The 16,883-nt window shown below is 37.8% G+C and overlaps 1 protein-coding gene across 4 annotated transcripts; it reads right to left on the bottom strand.

Moving 5' to 3' along the window:
• Window positions 1–1,111: 1,111 nt before the first annotated feature.
• Window positions 1,112–11,879, bottom strand: LOC119780454 (troponin T, fast skeletal muscle isoforms-like). 4 transcript variants are annotated; one of them, XM_038280515.1, is made up of 14 exons: window positions 11,750–11,879; window positions 10,023–10,063; window positions 9,856–9,869; window positions 9,275–9,283; window positions 8,702–8,866; window positions 6,594–6,612; window positions 6,425–6,470; window positions 6,217–6,333; window positions 4,212–4,289; window positions 3,946–4,059; window positions 3,749–3,861; window positions 3,335–3,425; window positions 2,796–2,836; window positions 1,112–1,418 (listed from the first exon to the last, which is right to left on the bottom strand). In XM_038280515.1, the coding sequence occupies exons 2-14, from the start codon at window positions 10,040–10,042 to the stop codon at window positions 1,385–1,387; spliced, it is 861 nt and encodes a 286-aa protein (XP_038136443.1). In that variant the 5' UTR covers window positions 10,043–10,063; window positions 11,750–11,879; the 3' UTR covers window positions 1,112–1,384. The 4 variants fall into 4 exon arrangements, with proteins under 4 accessions (XP_038136443.1, XP_038136444.1, XP_038136445.1 ...); XM_038280516.1 differs by lacking the exon at window positions 9,275–9,283; XM_038280517.1 differs by lacking the exon at window positions 8,702–8,866 and having other exon boundaries at window positions 11,750–11,873.
• Window positions 11,880–16,883: the final 5,004 nt, after the last annotated feature.

Here is a 16,883-nt window from a genome sequence, read left to right as displayed (position 1 = left end):
AAACAGGTTTCACGCCACTCCCCCACCCTCTCTGCTTCACTCATGCCCCACCTCCAAGCTCCACCCCTCTCACAGCATCTGCGCGGCTACCGCATGCAACCAGAGGGGGGGGGGGGGGGGGGGGGGGGGGGGGAGATTCAGCGTGTGTGAGCTGTGATTGACACTCCATCAGACGCTCCTCTGGCTGTGATTGGTTGTTTTGACTCGTCCCGAATTATTCTTTCCAGATTGAAATACAGGCAGTAGGCGGGACCAATTGAAGCAGTTTTTTTCACAGGTTACATATCACATGTACTGCTGTCTGGGCATAGGGACAGTTTTAGCCAATATGACAAAAAAGTGATTTTTAAAAACTTACAGACTTCAGCTTAAACTGGTTAAACTTTTAGAAGTGAATTCGTAAATTTAAACGTATCTGTTTACTTGATTGGAAATTTTTAAATTTAAAGTATTTAGGATGTCCCAATAGAACTTTTTAATTTCCAGTTTGGTATCGATGTTGCAGCTTTGAGTATTGACTGATATCGATATTGAACAGATACGATATCAGCACAATTCTTAGATACTTTTATTTATTTATTTTTTTTGTAGTGTGGAATGTCAGAAGAGGTTTGATTATGGGATTTAACCCCAAAAATAAAACAGTAGTCAACAGCAATGTGTTGGAGAACAACTGACCCATTTATTACTCTCCAATGGGTGACAGAAACTTTAAACAGAAAGCAGAATGTTTCTATCAGCAACCTCATATCTGAGATTTTAGATACAGGCCAGTATATTCTGATACACATTTTCTAGCTAATATTAGACCGATTTCTGATATCAGTATCGGATTGGGACATCCCTAAGAACCGTTTCTATGGCAAAGAAGGCTGAGAACCAAATTTCAGTCTTCATTGTTTTGTACAAGACATTTAGAATCAAAGCAATCTAATTAAGAAGAAAATAAAGATACGTTTTTTTTTTCAAATTTGAATGAACTGGATGATTGAAACATTGACCTGAATGCCGTTTCCTGCATAGAAAAAACAAAATAGTGGTGAACAGAAAGCTTTTAAGATTGCACATCTGAAAAGACCATACTTTATGAAATTCTAAATAACTACAGGCATGGCTTGAAGAGTCACACTTTATTTACAAAATTACTGAGAACCACAGAGTTGATGGTGAGGAGCATGATATAGGTTGAGTAGTTTTTCTTCCTAGTGAACAGCAGCTTAAGGCTCCTGGTGGCTTCGGGACATGGCTGAGAAACAACAGGGTGAACCTCAGCTTTACTAGTTTCTTCAGAGGTGTAACCTTCTCCACAGTGCGCTTTGCTTCATCCTTTATGTGTTCATGATGATGGCAGTTTGGTTTGCAAGCACTAGTGGGCTCAGCCAATCTACTTTCTGCGGCGAGCGGCTCCCTTCTTGCTGCTGTAATTCCAAAAACAAAGTAGGGAGACATATCAGATCTGTGACTTCTCGTTTTTATTGTCAGTAGAAGGACATTATGGCAGATATTCAATGAGGAGCGTCGTGTCATTGGCTTAATCATTTTAAGAAACAGTCAACATTAATTATAAACAAATTAGACTCTCACACCCTTTAGAAAGTAAACCATTTAAAGAATATACGGTAAATGAAACCAGACTTTCTGAGAACCTACTGTTCTCAGTTCATTTGCAGCAGCGTCATTAAAAAATGATTGTTTTGGTTGATTTTAGGGGTCTGATTAGAAATGTGTAAAATGGTCCGTCTAATTATCTAACTAAGCTTTTGCACAGACATGTTCCCAGGATATGTTAAAGACTTTTACCTTTTAGTAGTGTTAAACTCAATATTATATCAGGGCACTGCTGCATTATCAAGTCCTTAAAGGACAGCTGTAGAGAGGAAACTTTTGAGTTCATCATTTAATTTAGAGAAATCCCACTGCTCTGGAATAAATATCCTTAAATTGATTTAGAACATTTTAGCCATGTTGTATGTTTAAAAGAACATATGCCTTAAACATAAGACTTTATCTGGTATTTATGGCTCTTGAGGACTGGATTAAGCGAAGATGTAGGGATTGAGTTTGACACATGTGCTTTAGATGTTCCTATGACGCATCTTTCCACTCATGGGGAGAGAACTTTTTACGTTGTTGCTCCAAAACTCTGAAACAATGTTCATTTTACTGTAAGGAAAGCTGATTATTTGAATGTTCTTCAGTTCCTTTAAAAAAAAAAAAAAATTTTTCACTTTGAGTTTAATCCAACTTGAACAGAAATATTAGGCTGTTTTAACCACTGGCTTCAGTTTTATTTTTTTTCTAAAGAACACACAAAAAACAGTTTATGCCTGAAAAATCCATGTAAAGTAATTGCCATAAAAATTATGTTCCCATGTTTAGTAGCAACGTTGAGTTTTAAAGCAAAAAAATCTAGTTTTAAGTAAACAAAGACTATTAAATAGGAAATTGAGTGAATTTCTGTAACCCAGTTTCAGTCATACCCACACCTGCTTCATTCTAAAGTCAGAACTACTGAATCAAACTCACAAACAAAAAGCTGTGGTTAAGTTCATCACCCAGAATCACATTTACATGTGACAGTAGGAAACTGTGATCAAACTCAACATTTTCAGATTTTCTACTAAACAGCGAGGATCCACAATTATGTTTGACTTTTTTTGTGTAATGCATATTGGGAGGTTTAGACCCCTAAGTAATAAAATTATTTGGGGAAGGTTGTAGATTGCTTTTCAGACATCCTTTCATGCTGACATGACATAAGCCTGGCAGACTAGAATATTTTCTGTCTGACTTACAATTTACTGAGCTCCTCCACTCTCTTGCGCAGTCTTGTAACCTGGAGAGAATGAAATAACATTAAAATGTTAATCTCTGGAGAAATATGACCTAAAACTAACCGTTTTAAATGAGTGAAATGAAAGTTGGTGTTCACAGCAGAAACACAAATATTTCCTGATCTAAGTTATATTCTGAACTTGATACTTGCAAAATAACATCCAACTTTCAAATTGTTTCTTGTATTTTATGTCTAAAAAGTAAAAAAAAAAACTGCCATTAAAAAACTAAATTACATTCTTAAGGAGAGAGCTTTTAGTAAATAAGTTATTCACATTCTAAGGTATGGTTTTAAAAATGAAACTAACAAGAGGTTATTGTTGTGAATTTGTGCTATTTAAAACAAATAGAAACTGAATTAAAATTAATAGTTTCATACTAAGAAGATAAAGGAATTATGTTATTGGTCATTTGAGTCTGTAACCTGCATCTTAGCATGAGAAGTTTGATTCTTAAGGCAGCAAAATGTGAACATTTGAGCCAAAGACACTCTTCTTACATCGTATTTCTGCAGCTTGAGTTTCTCCATGTGGTCAAACTTCTCAGACTCCAGCTGGCGCATCCAGTCGTAAAGTTCATTGATCTTGTCCCTGTTAAGAATTAATAATTAGTCAAAATACGTCATACTCATTTACATCCTAAGAAAAGCTCTGATTGCAGTTTTAATTCTATAACACTATTTGTTTAAGACACTACTTTATAAATTGTAGAGGAAAAGTAAAATACTAAACTGTGAAGCAGGAATAAATATCAGACTACACACCTGGATTTGCTTTATAAAAGCATTATTCATTTCTAAGCATAAGTTTGCAAGATGTGGTTTGCAGCATATCTAATATTACAGCCTGAATGGCTTACTTTCTTAACAAGAGAACACTACTCCCCCTAATTAGTTACAGAAAATCAGTCATACTTCAGCTTGTCCTCGTTCAGGTGGTCAATGTTGAGTTGCTTGCGTCTAGCAGCCAAGATCTTCTTTTTCTTCTCTCTCTCAGTTTCTTTCTTTCCTCCTCTCTTCTGGTCAGCCTGTTCAGTGCAGTACAGATGAAGGCTCAGAGCAGATCATCATTCTCTGTTGTTCATGGACAGCATAAGGATAAACATACTGACCCTCTGCAGGTGACTGCTGTAGCCGGACCCCATGCTGGACAGAGCCGACTTTTTCTTAGCGTCGTCATCAGCCTTCTTCTTGGCATCAGCCTCCTCCCTTATCCTCCTCTCCTCCTGTGTACACAAAAGTAATCCACAAGCTAAACTTCTTAGTCTACCCCTAAACCAACAAGGTGACACCATAGCCACAATTATCAAGGGAAGTATACATCCAAAGGCAACATATGAAATCATGAACACAAATGTTGCTTTTAAGAATAACCAACCTCACGTCTGGCCTGGCGCTCCTTGTCCTTTTCAGCACGAATCCTCTGCTGCTCGGCCCTCTCAGCACGACGCTTTTCCTAAAGGTTCGGAAGAAACAGATCTCAGTAAAAAGACTGTAACCAGGGTCTGCCACATATATGTGTTCCAAATAGCTAGGAGACAGATTCTGTAAATGTCGAGTTAAGAAAAATGTAGGCCCATATTTTTTATAATTGGACCATTTTCTCAAACATTTATTAAAGCTACAGTGTGTAATTTTCAGCGACATCTAACGTTCAGACTGCAGACTGCAGCAACATGAACGTCTCCCCCCCCACCGCTTCTCCCCCCCAACAGTACGGCGAGCGTTACGGGACAAAATGTCTTCCACGACGTCGGAATCACCTACCTTCTCAAGTGATGAGGTTTGTTTACATAGATAATTTTACAGATAGTATTTCATTAGTCTGTGTAGGGTATAGATTTCATGTAGACTTTAGATAATAAATATACCCGTTATTTTTTCTACGTCGTTGTGACGTTTTGGTGAGCTGCTTTGCATGGTGATATAAACAAACAAAGTAATTGTAGTCATTAGTTTAACAGCGAGATTGTGTTCGCTGGAAGAATATTTATTCCCCGTTCACAGAGTCCAAGTCTTGTTTGTGGCACGGGGGTTACAAGGCGAGGAAGAGGGAGAGGAAGAGGGCGAGGAAGAGGGCAGAGAGGCCGGGGTGGGCGTGCAGCTAGGGCCAGGCGAGAGAGGGGAGCCAGCGGGGTGACTAGAGCAGAGGAGGAAAGGCTTGAAGATCTCCAAAGGAGCCGGAGAGAAGTAACCGAGGTATATATCCAGAAAATTAATTTACAGAAAATTACTGAATCATTACCTGTGAAACGTCAGGGACGTTGCTGAATAAGTATACTGGAGAGTAACAGCATCATCACGCAGCATGTTATTGTTTTAGACAGGTCTGAGCATCCTGTACTCCAAAAACTGCAGTGATATTAGACAATTGTGTGTGTAGGATTAATTACCTGTCCAAGAGAAAACTGGCAACTTGAGCGTCACTTTGAAAACCTTTTTCCTCCATCAGTGACTTCCATCGTGTAAATGCCGTGCCAATGTTGATCCGTGTCTTTTGTCGTTTCTTGTCACGCTTGCGTTTATTCTCGTCGTGTTTCCGCTTCTTAGATGACGGGGGTTCGGTGTCCGCCGCTTTTCGTTGTGATACAGAGTAGGCCTGATCCTCCATTCGTCTGATGTTTGGCCACACAGTGCCAAGCAGTTTGCAAAGTCACTCACGCCTGCCGCCTTGTTCACCTTTCTTGTTACTGAGGCGCAGTATACCTGCTTCTTCTTCTTCTTTGGTTTCAGGCAGACTAAACGCTTCTCAGGCATAGTACTGCCGTCTACTGTTCAGTACCGTCTCAGTTAATCTCTCTCAACTTGCCGTAGTTATTTTCGAGCGTAATGGGAGATCTCGCAATCGCTAGTTTGTTGCCTCTGCGCTTGCCGTAGCGCAAAGATGTCTGCCTCCATGGCTGCGAGACCCGCTCCTATGTAATTATAAATAACGAATTCTAAGGCAACGCAAATATTATGGTTAAAAGGCTGAGCTCATAGGTGATAATAAATAACATAGTTATGTATAATATATTAAATTTCTGACTTTATATCCCTGTAATTATTACACACTGTAGCTTTAAAGAATCTGTCAAAATTACATCTTCATGAATATCAGATACTTTGCAGCAATTATGATCGGAAATTAAGAAGCTGAAGCAGTAAAGACATAAATTAATCAATTAATTGTAGTATAGTGCACTTAAAAGATTAGATATTTGTTCATGTGGTTAATGTCAAGGTATTGTTTCTGTGTTTGTCTCGGTCACACAGCAAAATATTTATATTTTCTAGCAAACCTTCAGGACTCGGGCTTTGTAGAGCTTATATTCATAGACTTACTCTGCATGTGTCACTATAACGATGAAGAAAATCTACTTAAATCAACAAGTCAGACTCACAATTCTCTCCTTTAGTGCAATCAGCTCCTCCTCCTCCTTCTTCCTGCACTCAAAGTGAGCATCGATCAGGGCCTGCAGCTCCACCAGATCCTTGTTCTGACGTTTCTTCTGGATGTCCTGCACAGTGAAAAAAAATTAATTTAGCAGTCAGCAGTAAATATTAGAGATAAACCAAGAACCTTCTTACTGTCATTTTAGTCACACTTACATCAAAGTCCACTTTCTCACCATCTGGGATCTTTGGAGCGCTGGGCCTATAACACAGTGCATTTGTTTTGTTTTTTGAGTGCAATGGTATGCATGTAACTGTTGTTATTAATATCTCTTTTTGTCTAATGTTTAGCATGAATACAGGTGAATGTATGGAGGAAACTTACTTGAACTTTGGCTTCTCCTCTGCAGGTTAAAAAATGAAGAGGGGGTGAGTAAATGTCATTGGGTTAGGAGGGACAGTTCTTTTGGGCATTACAGAGATCATACTGTATGGTTGCAATTTAAAATGGCAGATGAGATTATTCTGAATATGTATAGCTTATTGACTTAAAGGTTAGAGGAGAAACGAGAACAATGATACACAGGTAGATTAAAAGCCAAAATTATATACTTTAAACAACAAAGTGTGTGAGAATCAAGAGGCAGTTAAATTTAACCGTTAATACAACAAATCTTTAAATTAGTCTCTTTCTTTCTTTCTTTCTTTCTTTCTTTCTTTCTTTCTTTCTTTCTTTCTTTCTTTCTTTCTTTCTTTCTTTCTTTCTTTCTTTCTTTCTTTCTTTCTTTCTTTCTTTCTTTCTTTCTTTCTGTCTGTCTGTCTGTCTGTCTGTCTGTCTGTCTGTCTGTCTTTCTTGTTTTTGGCTTGACCCCATAAACTTGTTTGATTACTTTCTATCAAACCATGTTCTGGTTGTCCTGACCATGCATTTGATGTGGTAGAGAACAGATGCAGATGGGCTTCCAGACCAAAGGGCTTTAGCAGGAGGTCCCACTGAGTTTTAGATATGTAGAGAACCATTTTAATTAGACCAAACCACATTATAAAAATATAACAGAAGTTCTTTGATTGGCATTAGAATACCATTTTGGTTGCAGTTTCTTAGATTAAAAGTGTCCTTTTAACAGCAGGAACAAACTGCAGATTATCCTCAATTACTATGAATATAGGCAGGATTTAAAGCACAGAGCTGGACTCCTGCTTTTGGTCTGGAAGCCCCTTAGGTTGGCTTTGCATGAAATCATGGGTTAGTAAAACATATTCTTTCACTCTTTTCTCTCCAATAACACTTTTAATTTTTACTATGGATTCATTATTATATTCTCTTTGAAAACCTGATGTCTTATCCCCAGTACTCTATTAGCTGGTCTGTGCTCCTGAGCTACCTCAGTAACTCCTGACAGAAACAAACCTTAAACCAGAACACTGACATATCACCAAAACCAGAAGAATCCATTTCATATCCATCAAATATTTGTAAATGCACGTACCTTCCTCTTCAACTCAACGACTTCGGCATGCAGCAAGCATTTAATGAATAAAAGAATACCATTGCACATCAAAGAGGAGATCTCATTCAAACAATGTAGAAAAATATCCTGAGGCACAACTTTAGTAAATACTTAGATATGGAGGCTGGATTGTTTACAATGGCTGTATCAATCAACTGTTTGGGTAAATACGTGTAAGTTCAACATTTTCCGATATTAGATAATCTTAAGATTAAAAATGTAAAGAAATAAAGCAGAAGATGAGCTTTTTTTAATTAAAAGCAATAGGGTGTATTAATTTTTGTCAGTATGAGGAAAATATCAAACACATAAGTTAAGCATTCTGACGGCAAGTCATTTAGTAGGGTGAGTAAGTCAAACTTATAAGTAGTTCTTTCATCAGATTAAGCCCATGACTTCGGATCTCGGCTTCTCTGTGGACTTAGCATGTTTTCCTCATGGATACATGGATTTTCTCTGTGTACTCCTGCTTCCTCCCACTGCTCAAATCATGCTGAGTAGATTAACTCTGCAATTGTCTTTAGGTATATGCAGATGGCTGTTTCTCCTGTGTGTCTCTGTCATAGATGGACTGGTGAACTGTCCAGGTAGTTCCATCAATACTCTTTAATTCAAGGTACCTCCATATACAGCTCTATATAAAAACACTAATGTGTTTTCACTAAATGTAACTATATTATGTTGTATAATATTCAGTAACATATTACTGTATTCCACTAAAACATATATTTTCATTTGGGGCCTGATTGTTGATATGTTTTATATTCAAATATTGAATAATATGGGACCTTTATGAGGTCATTCCACCTACACTCCTTTAACAATATGTAAAAGCATTGTGTTTGAGTTTGTCCAGAGGTGAAAGGAAGGTATCATGTGCAAACATCATCTAAATGTTTGTGGAACAGGATTAGAGGGGTCTTTGCACCTGATGCCTGGAAAGGGATAGTAAAATAACCCCCTCCCCCCTCTTGCCACATACCTTCAGACTCAGGCTCTGGTTCTGGCTCTGGTTCTACCACTGGTTCTGGTTCTGGTTCAGGCTCTGGTTCTACCACTGGTTCTGGTTCAGGCTCTGGCTCTTGTTCTGGCTCAGGGGCCACCTCAGGGGCAACCTCTACCTCCTGTACTACCTCCTCTTCTATAACTAAACAGCATGCAGCAAATCACCAGGGAGGAGACGGTGGGGGGGGGGGGGGGGGGGGGAGCAGGATTTTAATAGAAGCAGGGGAGAGAGGAAAGGGGAAAGAGGTGAATGTTTAAAGTTCTGTACATGAAAAGGAACGTGAGAAAAAGAGGTTAATGTTGCTGCTTTTTGGTCAACCTCCATAAGATGTCGCCAAAGCACATAAGACAGCAAGCATTGGAACAAAAGATAGCATTGATGGATAAAATGGAATTAAAGCTGAAATGCCATTTTAATTTTTTAAAATGTTTTTTACAAAGACCGTTAATGTTAAACAACATGCTCCATAAACTACAACCGTAGGAACTTACAAGTGGGACATGAATTAGTTATTTAATGTTATGGTTGGTAGTTTGCCGGCTGTCTTACCATCGTATTCTTCATCCGAGAAAGGAAGGATAAGAAGAATATTATCATTTCATCCCATGTGTACCCGTTTCTTTTTTAAATAGAATGAATATGAAAATGATGGGTACAATGGGAATTCATGCTAAGCAAAACAAAGCTGTCCTTTTGTGCTGATCAGATCTTAAAGGCAGGACTTAAGGTGATTTTTTTTATATTGAAGTTGTGCTCAGCTCAGAAGGATGGCTCAAACTGCAAATAATCATGCAGAGCTAGAATGACTATTTGCAAACAGCCCAGTGAAAATGATTTCAAGTTGAATTTAATTTCAAACAGCATGGTGAACATTTTTGCCAGTATTGCAACCATCTAAGTACTACAGCAACAGTAACATTTATTTTGCTTTTGACAGTTTGAATCTGGAGGAGTCAAGCCAAACCTGCAAACAGACAAAACTGTCCAGTGTTCAGAGTTAATTCTCTATAGAAAATGGAAAGTATGTGAGAGAGTGTTCAGAAACAACAGTCAGATTTAGCATGGAGCTCCCAATTGTACCTGGGCTAGATTTTTATTTCCATCAATTTATACAAAATGTTGCAACTTACCCTCGACCTGCTCTCTGCAAAACATAAGAAAAACACAGGTTAGCATTAGCAATGCTCAGCACTAAAAAATAAAACATTTTAAAAGAAGAAAATTAATGCTGCTTTAAAGCTGTAGCTGGTTTCTTTTTGTCAAAAATAATCACAAAATTAAAGATTTGAAAACTTACACTTCCTCTGTGTCAGACATGGTGGCAGTGGACTTTGAAACCTTAAAACCAAAGAAAAGAGAAGATCTTAAAATCTGTCTTAAAGAAGCAACTGCCCAACATGTTGTATTTATAGCTCAGGATTAAGTTGCAGATGCCTTAAATATGTGCTACAGACTCCACCCTAATTGCACTGCAACCTGTTTACTCTCTCATATTCCTTTCCAAGTGGAAAAAATAAAACAAGCCTGGCTACATCAGATTCTTTTCAAATATTATTTACCATGGATGCAATATTGTCAGCATTTCCTAAATAATGATATCCAGAAATATAGGTTTATAATTAGGGTAAATTCTTTGCCTGAAATATGAGCGTTAGTCAAACATCTGCTTCTCTCGTGATAAGTGAGAAGGAGACTATACATAGATTTATGCCATTAGTCCTTTTTTAACTACTGAGAGAGGAGAATAATATTCCAGTGGACAAGAAATGGTCCCCAGTAGTAGTGTTACAGTTCAACCACCTGTCCCCTCATGTCATCTTATATTTAGTATATAATGTGTTAAAGTAGATTAAGTCATTAATTAGGCAAAGTTCATAGGTTTTATATGTTGGCTTATATATTTTTTTACTATGTTTAAAATATGTTTTGGCATTTCATTAGGGCCAAATTTGCTACTTGGTGCAGCACAAATCAAAAACTAACAATAAAAAATAGTATGTGATGATACTCATCATTGAATCCCTTTCTAATAAAATATGGGGTTATATGTCTTGTTTATATTATAAATCCTGAAATTATGAGGCCACCATCAAAACGTCCTGACATTAGCACTTTTTTCACATGACAGCTGGCCAGGTCTCAGATCCAGTTTCACTTTGCAAGATGTTTAAGATTGGATTCTCTCCTTTCCTCTAGTACCAGCGTCTGTCCCTTATGTGGTTTTCCTGCTCTCACATGGTTCCTTCAATCATCCTCAAGGCTCCCTGTTGTCTGATGCCCCTTTACTTGAGATCTATAACTCCTAAAAGATTTACAAAGGTGAAGGTTCTCTTGCCTGATTTAAACTCATTAATGTCATTTTGGGAATGCAGGTAAAATGTTTCACTTCTAAAGCATGAAGTTTGTTGTCTAGGTCTTGTGACCTGATTTACATGTTAAAGTGTTTATAATTAAGTTATTTGATTCATACAACTTTAATGTCGCTTTGGAAAGTTGCCAAGGGATGTAGTTATCAATGAAATTTGCAGTTTATAAAACAGCTGATCCGGACATAAAATCAGCAGAGAAAAAAATCAACAACTTTTTTTCTGCACCCTACAACAGAAAGTTGCATCAAATGTTTTAAGCAATCTGTAAATCACTCTGGCCACTGAGTCAAACGAGATTCCATCCAAGTCAACACTAATATGCTTCATATCTGCCCAGAAATCATTTTTTTTTGCATGGTGTCTCCACGCTAAATATAAAACACATAATCCTCTTTACAATTAATCAAGTTAATATCAGCTCCTCAGGCATCCAACACACATCTAAAGAAGAATGTATTACAGTAGCTTTTACGTTTTTTTTACAATAAAGCATTTTTTGATGATCTGCTTAACACTGATCTTTTCCCCTGCTTCAACAGGTAGTAACAGTGAACTTAAGATGCCTGAGCTCTCATCATGATGAGGAATGTTTTATGACATTGCACTTGAACTTCCATCCTCATCCACACACCCAGTCACTCCAGTTCTGCCTTACCTCAGAAAAGCTGAATGAAGTGAGCTCCCTGTTGGCCGAGACAGGCTGTAGGGTTCTGCAAACTTACCACCGTGATTATGTCCTTCTGTTATAGTGACACCTGATCTGTTCAACCTCCCTATTGGCCAAAGAACTGGTTTTGGGATACACGTTTGTCCCTGTCATGGGGTAGGATCGATGTCTTCAGTATATGCCCGCCCCCTAAACAAGTGCTCAATAAGGAGATAGAAGGGTTGAATGCTAAGGAGGGAGGCTCTACTTTGGTTAGAGCAACAGCAAAGATGCCTACAGAAGGCTATTCTGGTACTGCTACATTAGGAAAGCATATTTCTTCTAAGACAGATGAGAGCAGAATGTCATTAACAGCATGGTTTTTTTTAAATCATAAGTGACACAAACACAGTATTAAGCTAAGGTTTTTGATGCAGAGAATTTAAATCAAGAATGCTTTTTTTTGGTCTGAGTGTGAAAGTGTGTGTCTGTCTCTTTTGGTAATATTTAATGATTTTGATTGATATCTTGATTTGCTTGACGTTTAATTTGACTGTCTTGACTTTTCTTAAATTGTTTTGGACATTGAGGTGGAGGTGTTAGTCTCACACCATTATTGTTTAATGAATTCCGGATCTGGTAGAATTCACAGATCCACAAAGTTAGAAAGTTATTTCTTGTGAGCTATTACTTGTCAGCTATTAGGGTGCTAATGAGCCACAGCTCCATTGATGCTGGAATCTTAGCAAGTGGCTTTGTAAAAAGTTCTGACATTGAAGTTCATTCTGCTTTCCACCAGATGGTACTGTAATAAAAGAATTAAGAAAAGAATTATAAGAACTTATCTTCAAAAGTTTGTGTGCAACATCGATAGGGTGTGCAAATTAGGCCTGCAAATCTAATTTTATATTTAGAATAAGCAAGGAAAAAAAAAACTTTTCAGTATGTGTCCTTAATAAATAAGAAACATATAAAGATAACCCAAAGATCCAACTTAATAGGAGTATATGCAAATGTTATGGCTTACCACCCCAAAATGATCAAACCTGAAAGAGATTGCCTTGCAGTTTTTTGCATCTTTACATATCTGAAAGGCAGGCTGCTGCCTGTGAAAGGATGTTAAATAGTGTTAAAGACATTGTTGTGATTTTATGTTCAATTCTATTCTAATTCTATCTAATTGTATTTCTGATACTTTAAGATGTTTATTGCCCTCCCCTGTAGGGGCGGTAAAATATCTTATTTATCAGATATTATTTCAGCTCTTATATACTGTTTATGACACACAGCCCTACTGTACTAGTTGTGTGTTAGAACAATAAATGAAAGAGTGATTCGAGCACTAATCATGGTCAACAGTTAATTCTGCACATACTTGGAATAAATTCACCACAACTTCTGTTCAAAATATGAGTTTATTAAGAAAAATCATTCAGCTCCAAGTCAAACATATTTCAGTGTAACACTCTCAACTAATGTTATATCAACGTTTAACCCTCAGCGAACTAAAGCTTCTCCAAGCTTCAGCAACAACTCAACACATATTCCTGTAGCATAGCGTTGCATGCAGTCTATTCTGTTAGCTTGACTTTACACATCAGTAAACACATGTTGTTTGTTCTGTCCCTAATCATGCCAGACCTGCAAACCTTTTTCCATGTCCATTTGGAAAACCTGAGTTTCCTCCACTTGCAGCTCAGCCGTCAGGACAGTAAGGCCCGCATCTCCACTGTGGTGGAGATCCAGCCAAGGGGGACTCCAGCTTCCTGGGCAATGGAGAGGATTCAAGGAGAGCAGGAGCCAAAGAGAGAGGAGGCAATAGAGGGAGAATTATGTGTGCTCCGTGGTTTTTGTCTGTCCTCACACTTAGTCCTTGTCAGGATTGCGGTAGGGCAGGAGCCTCTTTCCAGCAGTCTACAGGCGAGACGCAGGATACACCCTGGAAAGGTTGCCAGTCTGTTGCAGGTACAAAATAAAGGATACATTTAAAATATATGAAAATAAAGAAATTAAAGTCAGGCATTGCTTTGCAATGATCATTCAACAAAATATCTTAATAAAATACACTCATTAAAGAGGCCTGGACAAAAATGATGGGACCCTTAAATTCATATTAACATGAACTTTCATGAGACTTCTCCACTCCTCAACAGCTTTTTGAGAACTGTTGCAGTTATCTTAGGTTTAAGGGGTGCCTTTTCCAGATGGCATGTTTCAGCTCCTTTCAAAGATCCTGGATAGGATTTAGGTCAGGGCTTGTAGAGGGCCACTTCAGAAATTTCCAAATTTTTCGTCTTAGCAATGCTCTGTTGTTTTTAGCTGCTTGTTTTTGGTTGTTTTCTTGTTTTAAGACCCAGGACCTGTGACTGAGGCCAAGCTCTCTGATGCTGAGCAGCACATTGCTCTGTAGAATCCCTAGATAGTCTTGAGATTTCATTATACCAAGCAGAAATTCAAGAAACCCTGTGCCAGAAGAAGCAAAGCAACCAGAGAAACTAATAGAGCCTCCTCCATGTTTCACAGTAAAGATAGTGTCTTTTTATTCACATACGTTATTTCCTCTTGTGAACAGAGCTGATCTACTTTGGCAAAAAGTTGAATTAGTTTCTCCTCTGTTCATAGTACGGCTTTGTGGCTTGTCAACATGTAGTTTGGCAAATTTCAGTCTGGCCATTTTATAATTTGTTTGCAGCCATGGTGCCCCCTTTTTATTATCCCCCATTAGGTCCACTCAAGGAACTGATGTTCTTTGAGCTTGAAGATCACATTTAAGCTTTTTGTAGGTTTTTTCTTGGGTCCTGTGTTACCTTTTGCATTATCATCTCTTTGACTTGTTAACAATTATTTTACTGTGGCCATTTTCGGGGAGGTTGGGCACATTCCCATGAATCTTACATTTCTGAATAATATGTGCAACTGTTATCACAGGAACATCAAGGTTGTTGGGGATGCTCTTAAAACCTTTATCTTTAACATGCTTGTCTACAATTTTCCTTATAATCATCTGAGACAGCTCTTTTCTTGGCTTTCTCTGGTACAGTTTGAGTGTGGTAATCACCAAACAGCTGCCTTAAAACCCAACAACACACTTAGTCAAACCGGGTTCTCCTAAAGACCAAAAACCTAGCATTATTTGATATTGATACATTGCAGAACAGAAGGACAGCCTTCAAGAAACCAAACAACAACTACAAAAAAGCGTGGTGCAGTAAAGGGGAGCCAGAATCTCTGCAAGATTCAACTTGCACCTCAATAACAAAGTATACACTTTTGAAGAACAAAATACCCAGATTTTGCAGAGAGAGGACACATGATTTGTGAAAGGGTTGAGGGAAGCCATCTTTGTGAAACCCTAAAAAGAGAACATCACTGAACACAGTAGGAGGTTTACACTTTTAGCCTTCAAGCATTTCCAATTCATAGAAGTCATGGAACTCATCCCAAAGAAATAACATAAGCAATCTCATCATGATTCAAAAGGCCAATCACATACAACTTACCAGTTTAATAATAAAGTTGAGAAAAGACAATCAGTTTTACATCCGGCTTCTTCTTTCAGCCAGCGCCAATGAATAAACTCCTTTCCATGATCGACTCTTATTTTCCTCAGGTACATCCCTTTTACACTTTCTTTTTTAAGCCTCCTCAGAAGGTTTAAACTTTTTCCTTGCTTCAGCCATGATCAGTCGTCGAGTAGGCAGAAAAATAGCAAAGCAAAAGCCATAACTCCATAATGATATCGCGCCCATAAATTAATACTTTCTTCAAGGTCACATGACCTGGCAAATGGGTACATCATCTCTCAACTAAGTTAGTTGGTATTTCAAGAGGGGAGAACCACATTGATAGTGTCAAGCGCTGTATAATGGTCTGAGGAATCATTTATAACAACTCATATGAGTCAACTCTTTAGATGTCAAAGTCCGCGATGTGCCTTTAAGCATGATTAAAAAGCAATGTCTGACCCTCATCTGTTTGTTTTAATATAATTTTCATATACTATTACTGTATTATTATTTATGAACTCTATGAAGAATTGACACCTGTTAGAATCTGATTGCTCCCATACTGTATGGAGTTAGCATTAGCCAAGCCTCAGGGTTGATTGCTCTGTTAATGCAGCTTGAATTTCAGTCATATGTTCTTTGGTTTATAAATTCATTTAAAGATTTACAATGTCCTCTGATTTAATTAACTAATGTATATATGAATTGATTTATCAAGAAATATTATGTGTTTTTTTCAAATCCTAGTTTTTGGTGATTTTAACATTATTTTGTGTAGTTAGAAAGAAACTAAACAAACTGGTGTGAAAGGCCGTTTCTGTCTTAGGCTGGACTCAGTTTAGGAAGTGGCTGAGAGTAAGATACTGTCAGAGTTTACATCCATCATGGACAACACCTTTCACCCCCAGCACCAGAGTGTAAAAGAGCTAAGCAGCTCCAGCACCAACAGCCCTCTGATTGCAGGGCAAACTCCTGCATCTGACGCCACTGTCACCCCAACATGCATGCTTGCTGTCAGGGATTGATTCTGAGTCAATGAGTCGAGGAAATCTGCTGGTTTTCCTTAAATAGAAAACTTTGAACCAATCTGACTTTATGATCTGCTTGATTTGTCTCTGTAAAATGCCTAGAAAATTATGTGTGTTGTAGGTTGGTGGTATATAAATAAACTGAATTGAATTTAGTTATATTAAACAGTTTTTCTTTTATTATGTGCTCTTTGTTCTACATGCTCTTTGTTCTACGTATTCAACAATGTTTAACTTTTTTTAACCTAAAACCTAAAACAGTGGTAAATATCCTTGAAGCAATACAATGGAAAAATAAAATACCTTCATTTTTCAAGCAGTACTTATCCACTTCTTTACATACCATACTTTAGCAAGCATATTGCAGATGGATGCCTGAAATAACATTAAAGCATTATGCCCATATTTTAGTTGTACATACATTGTTTCCTCTTGCCTGCTTCTTCTCAGGTATAATTCATTTTCTGGGTGGATTTAATCTGCTTCCTCCATTTGCAGGTACTGCTTACTACCTCAAAGCTCAGAGTTGTATCATAGCCAGTAATAGTTCCAGCAAAGGGTAGCTGATAACATTCCCCTGTTATCTGCTATCCTTGACTGCCTGTCTTC

The sequence above is a fragment of the Cyprinodon tularosa genome, unplaced genomic scaffold, assembly GCF_016077235.1.
Source record: "Cyprinodon tularosa strain WSP-4 unplaced genomic scaffold, ASM1607723v1 ctg160, whole genome shotgun sequence".
Lineage (NCBI taxonomy): Eukaryota > Metazoa > Chordata > Actinopteri > Cyprinodontiformes > Cyprinodontidae > Cyprinodon > Cyprinodon tularosa.
Note: the sequence above shows the minus strand (reverse complement) of the source record. Positions and strands in the feature narration are given on the sequence as shown.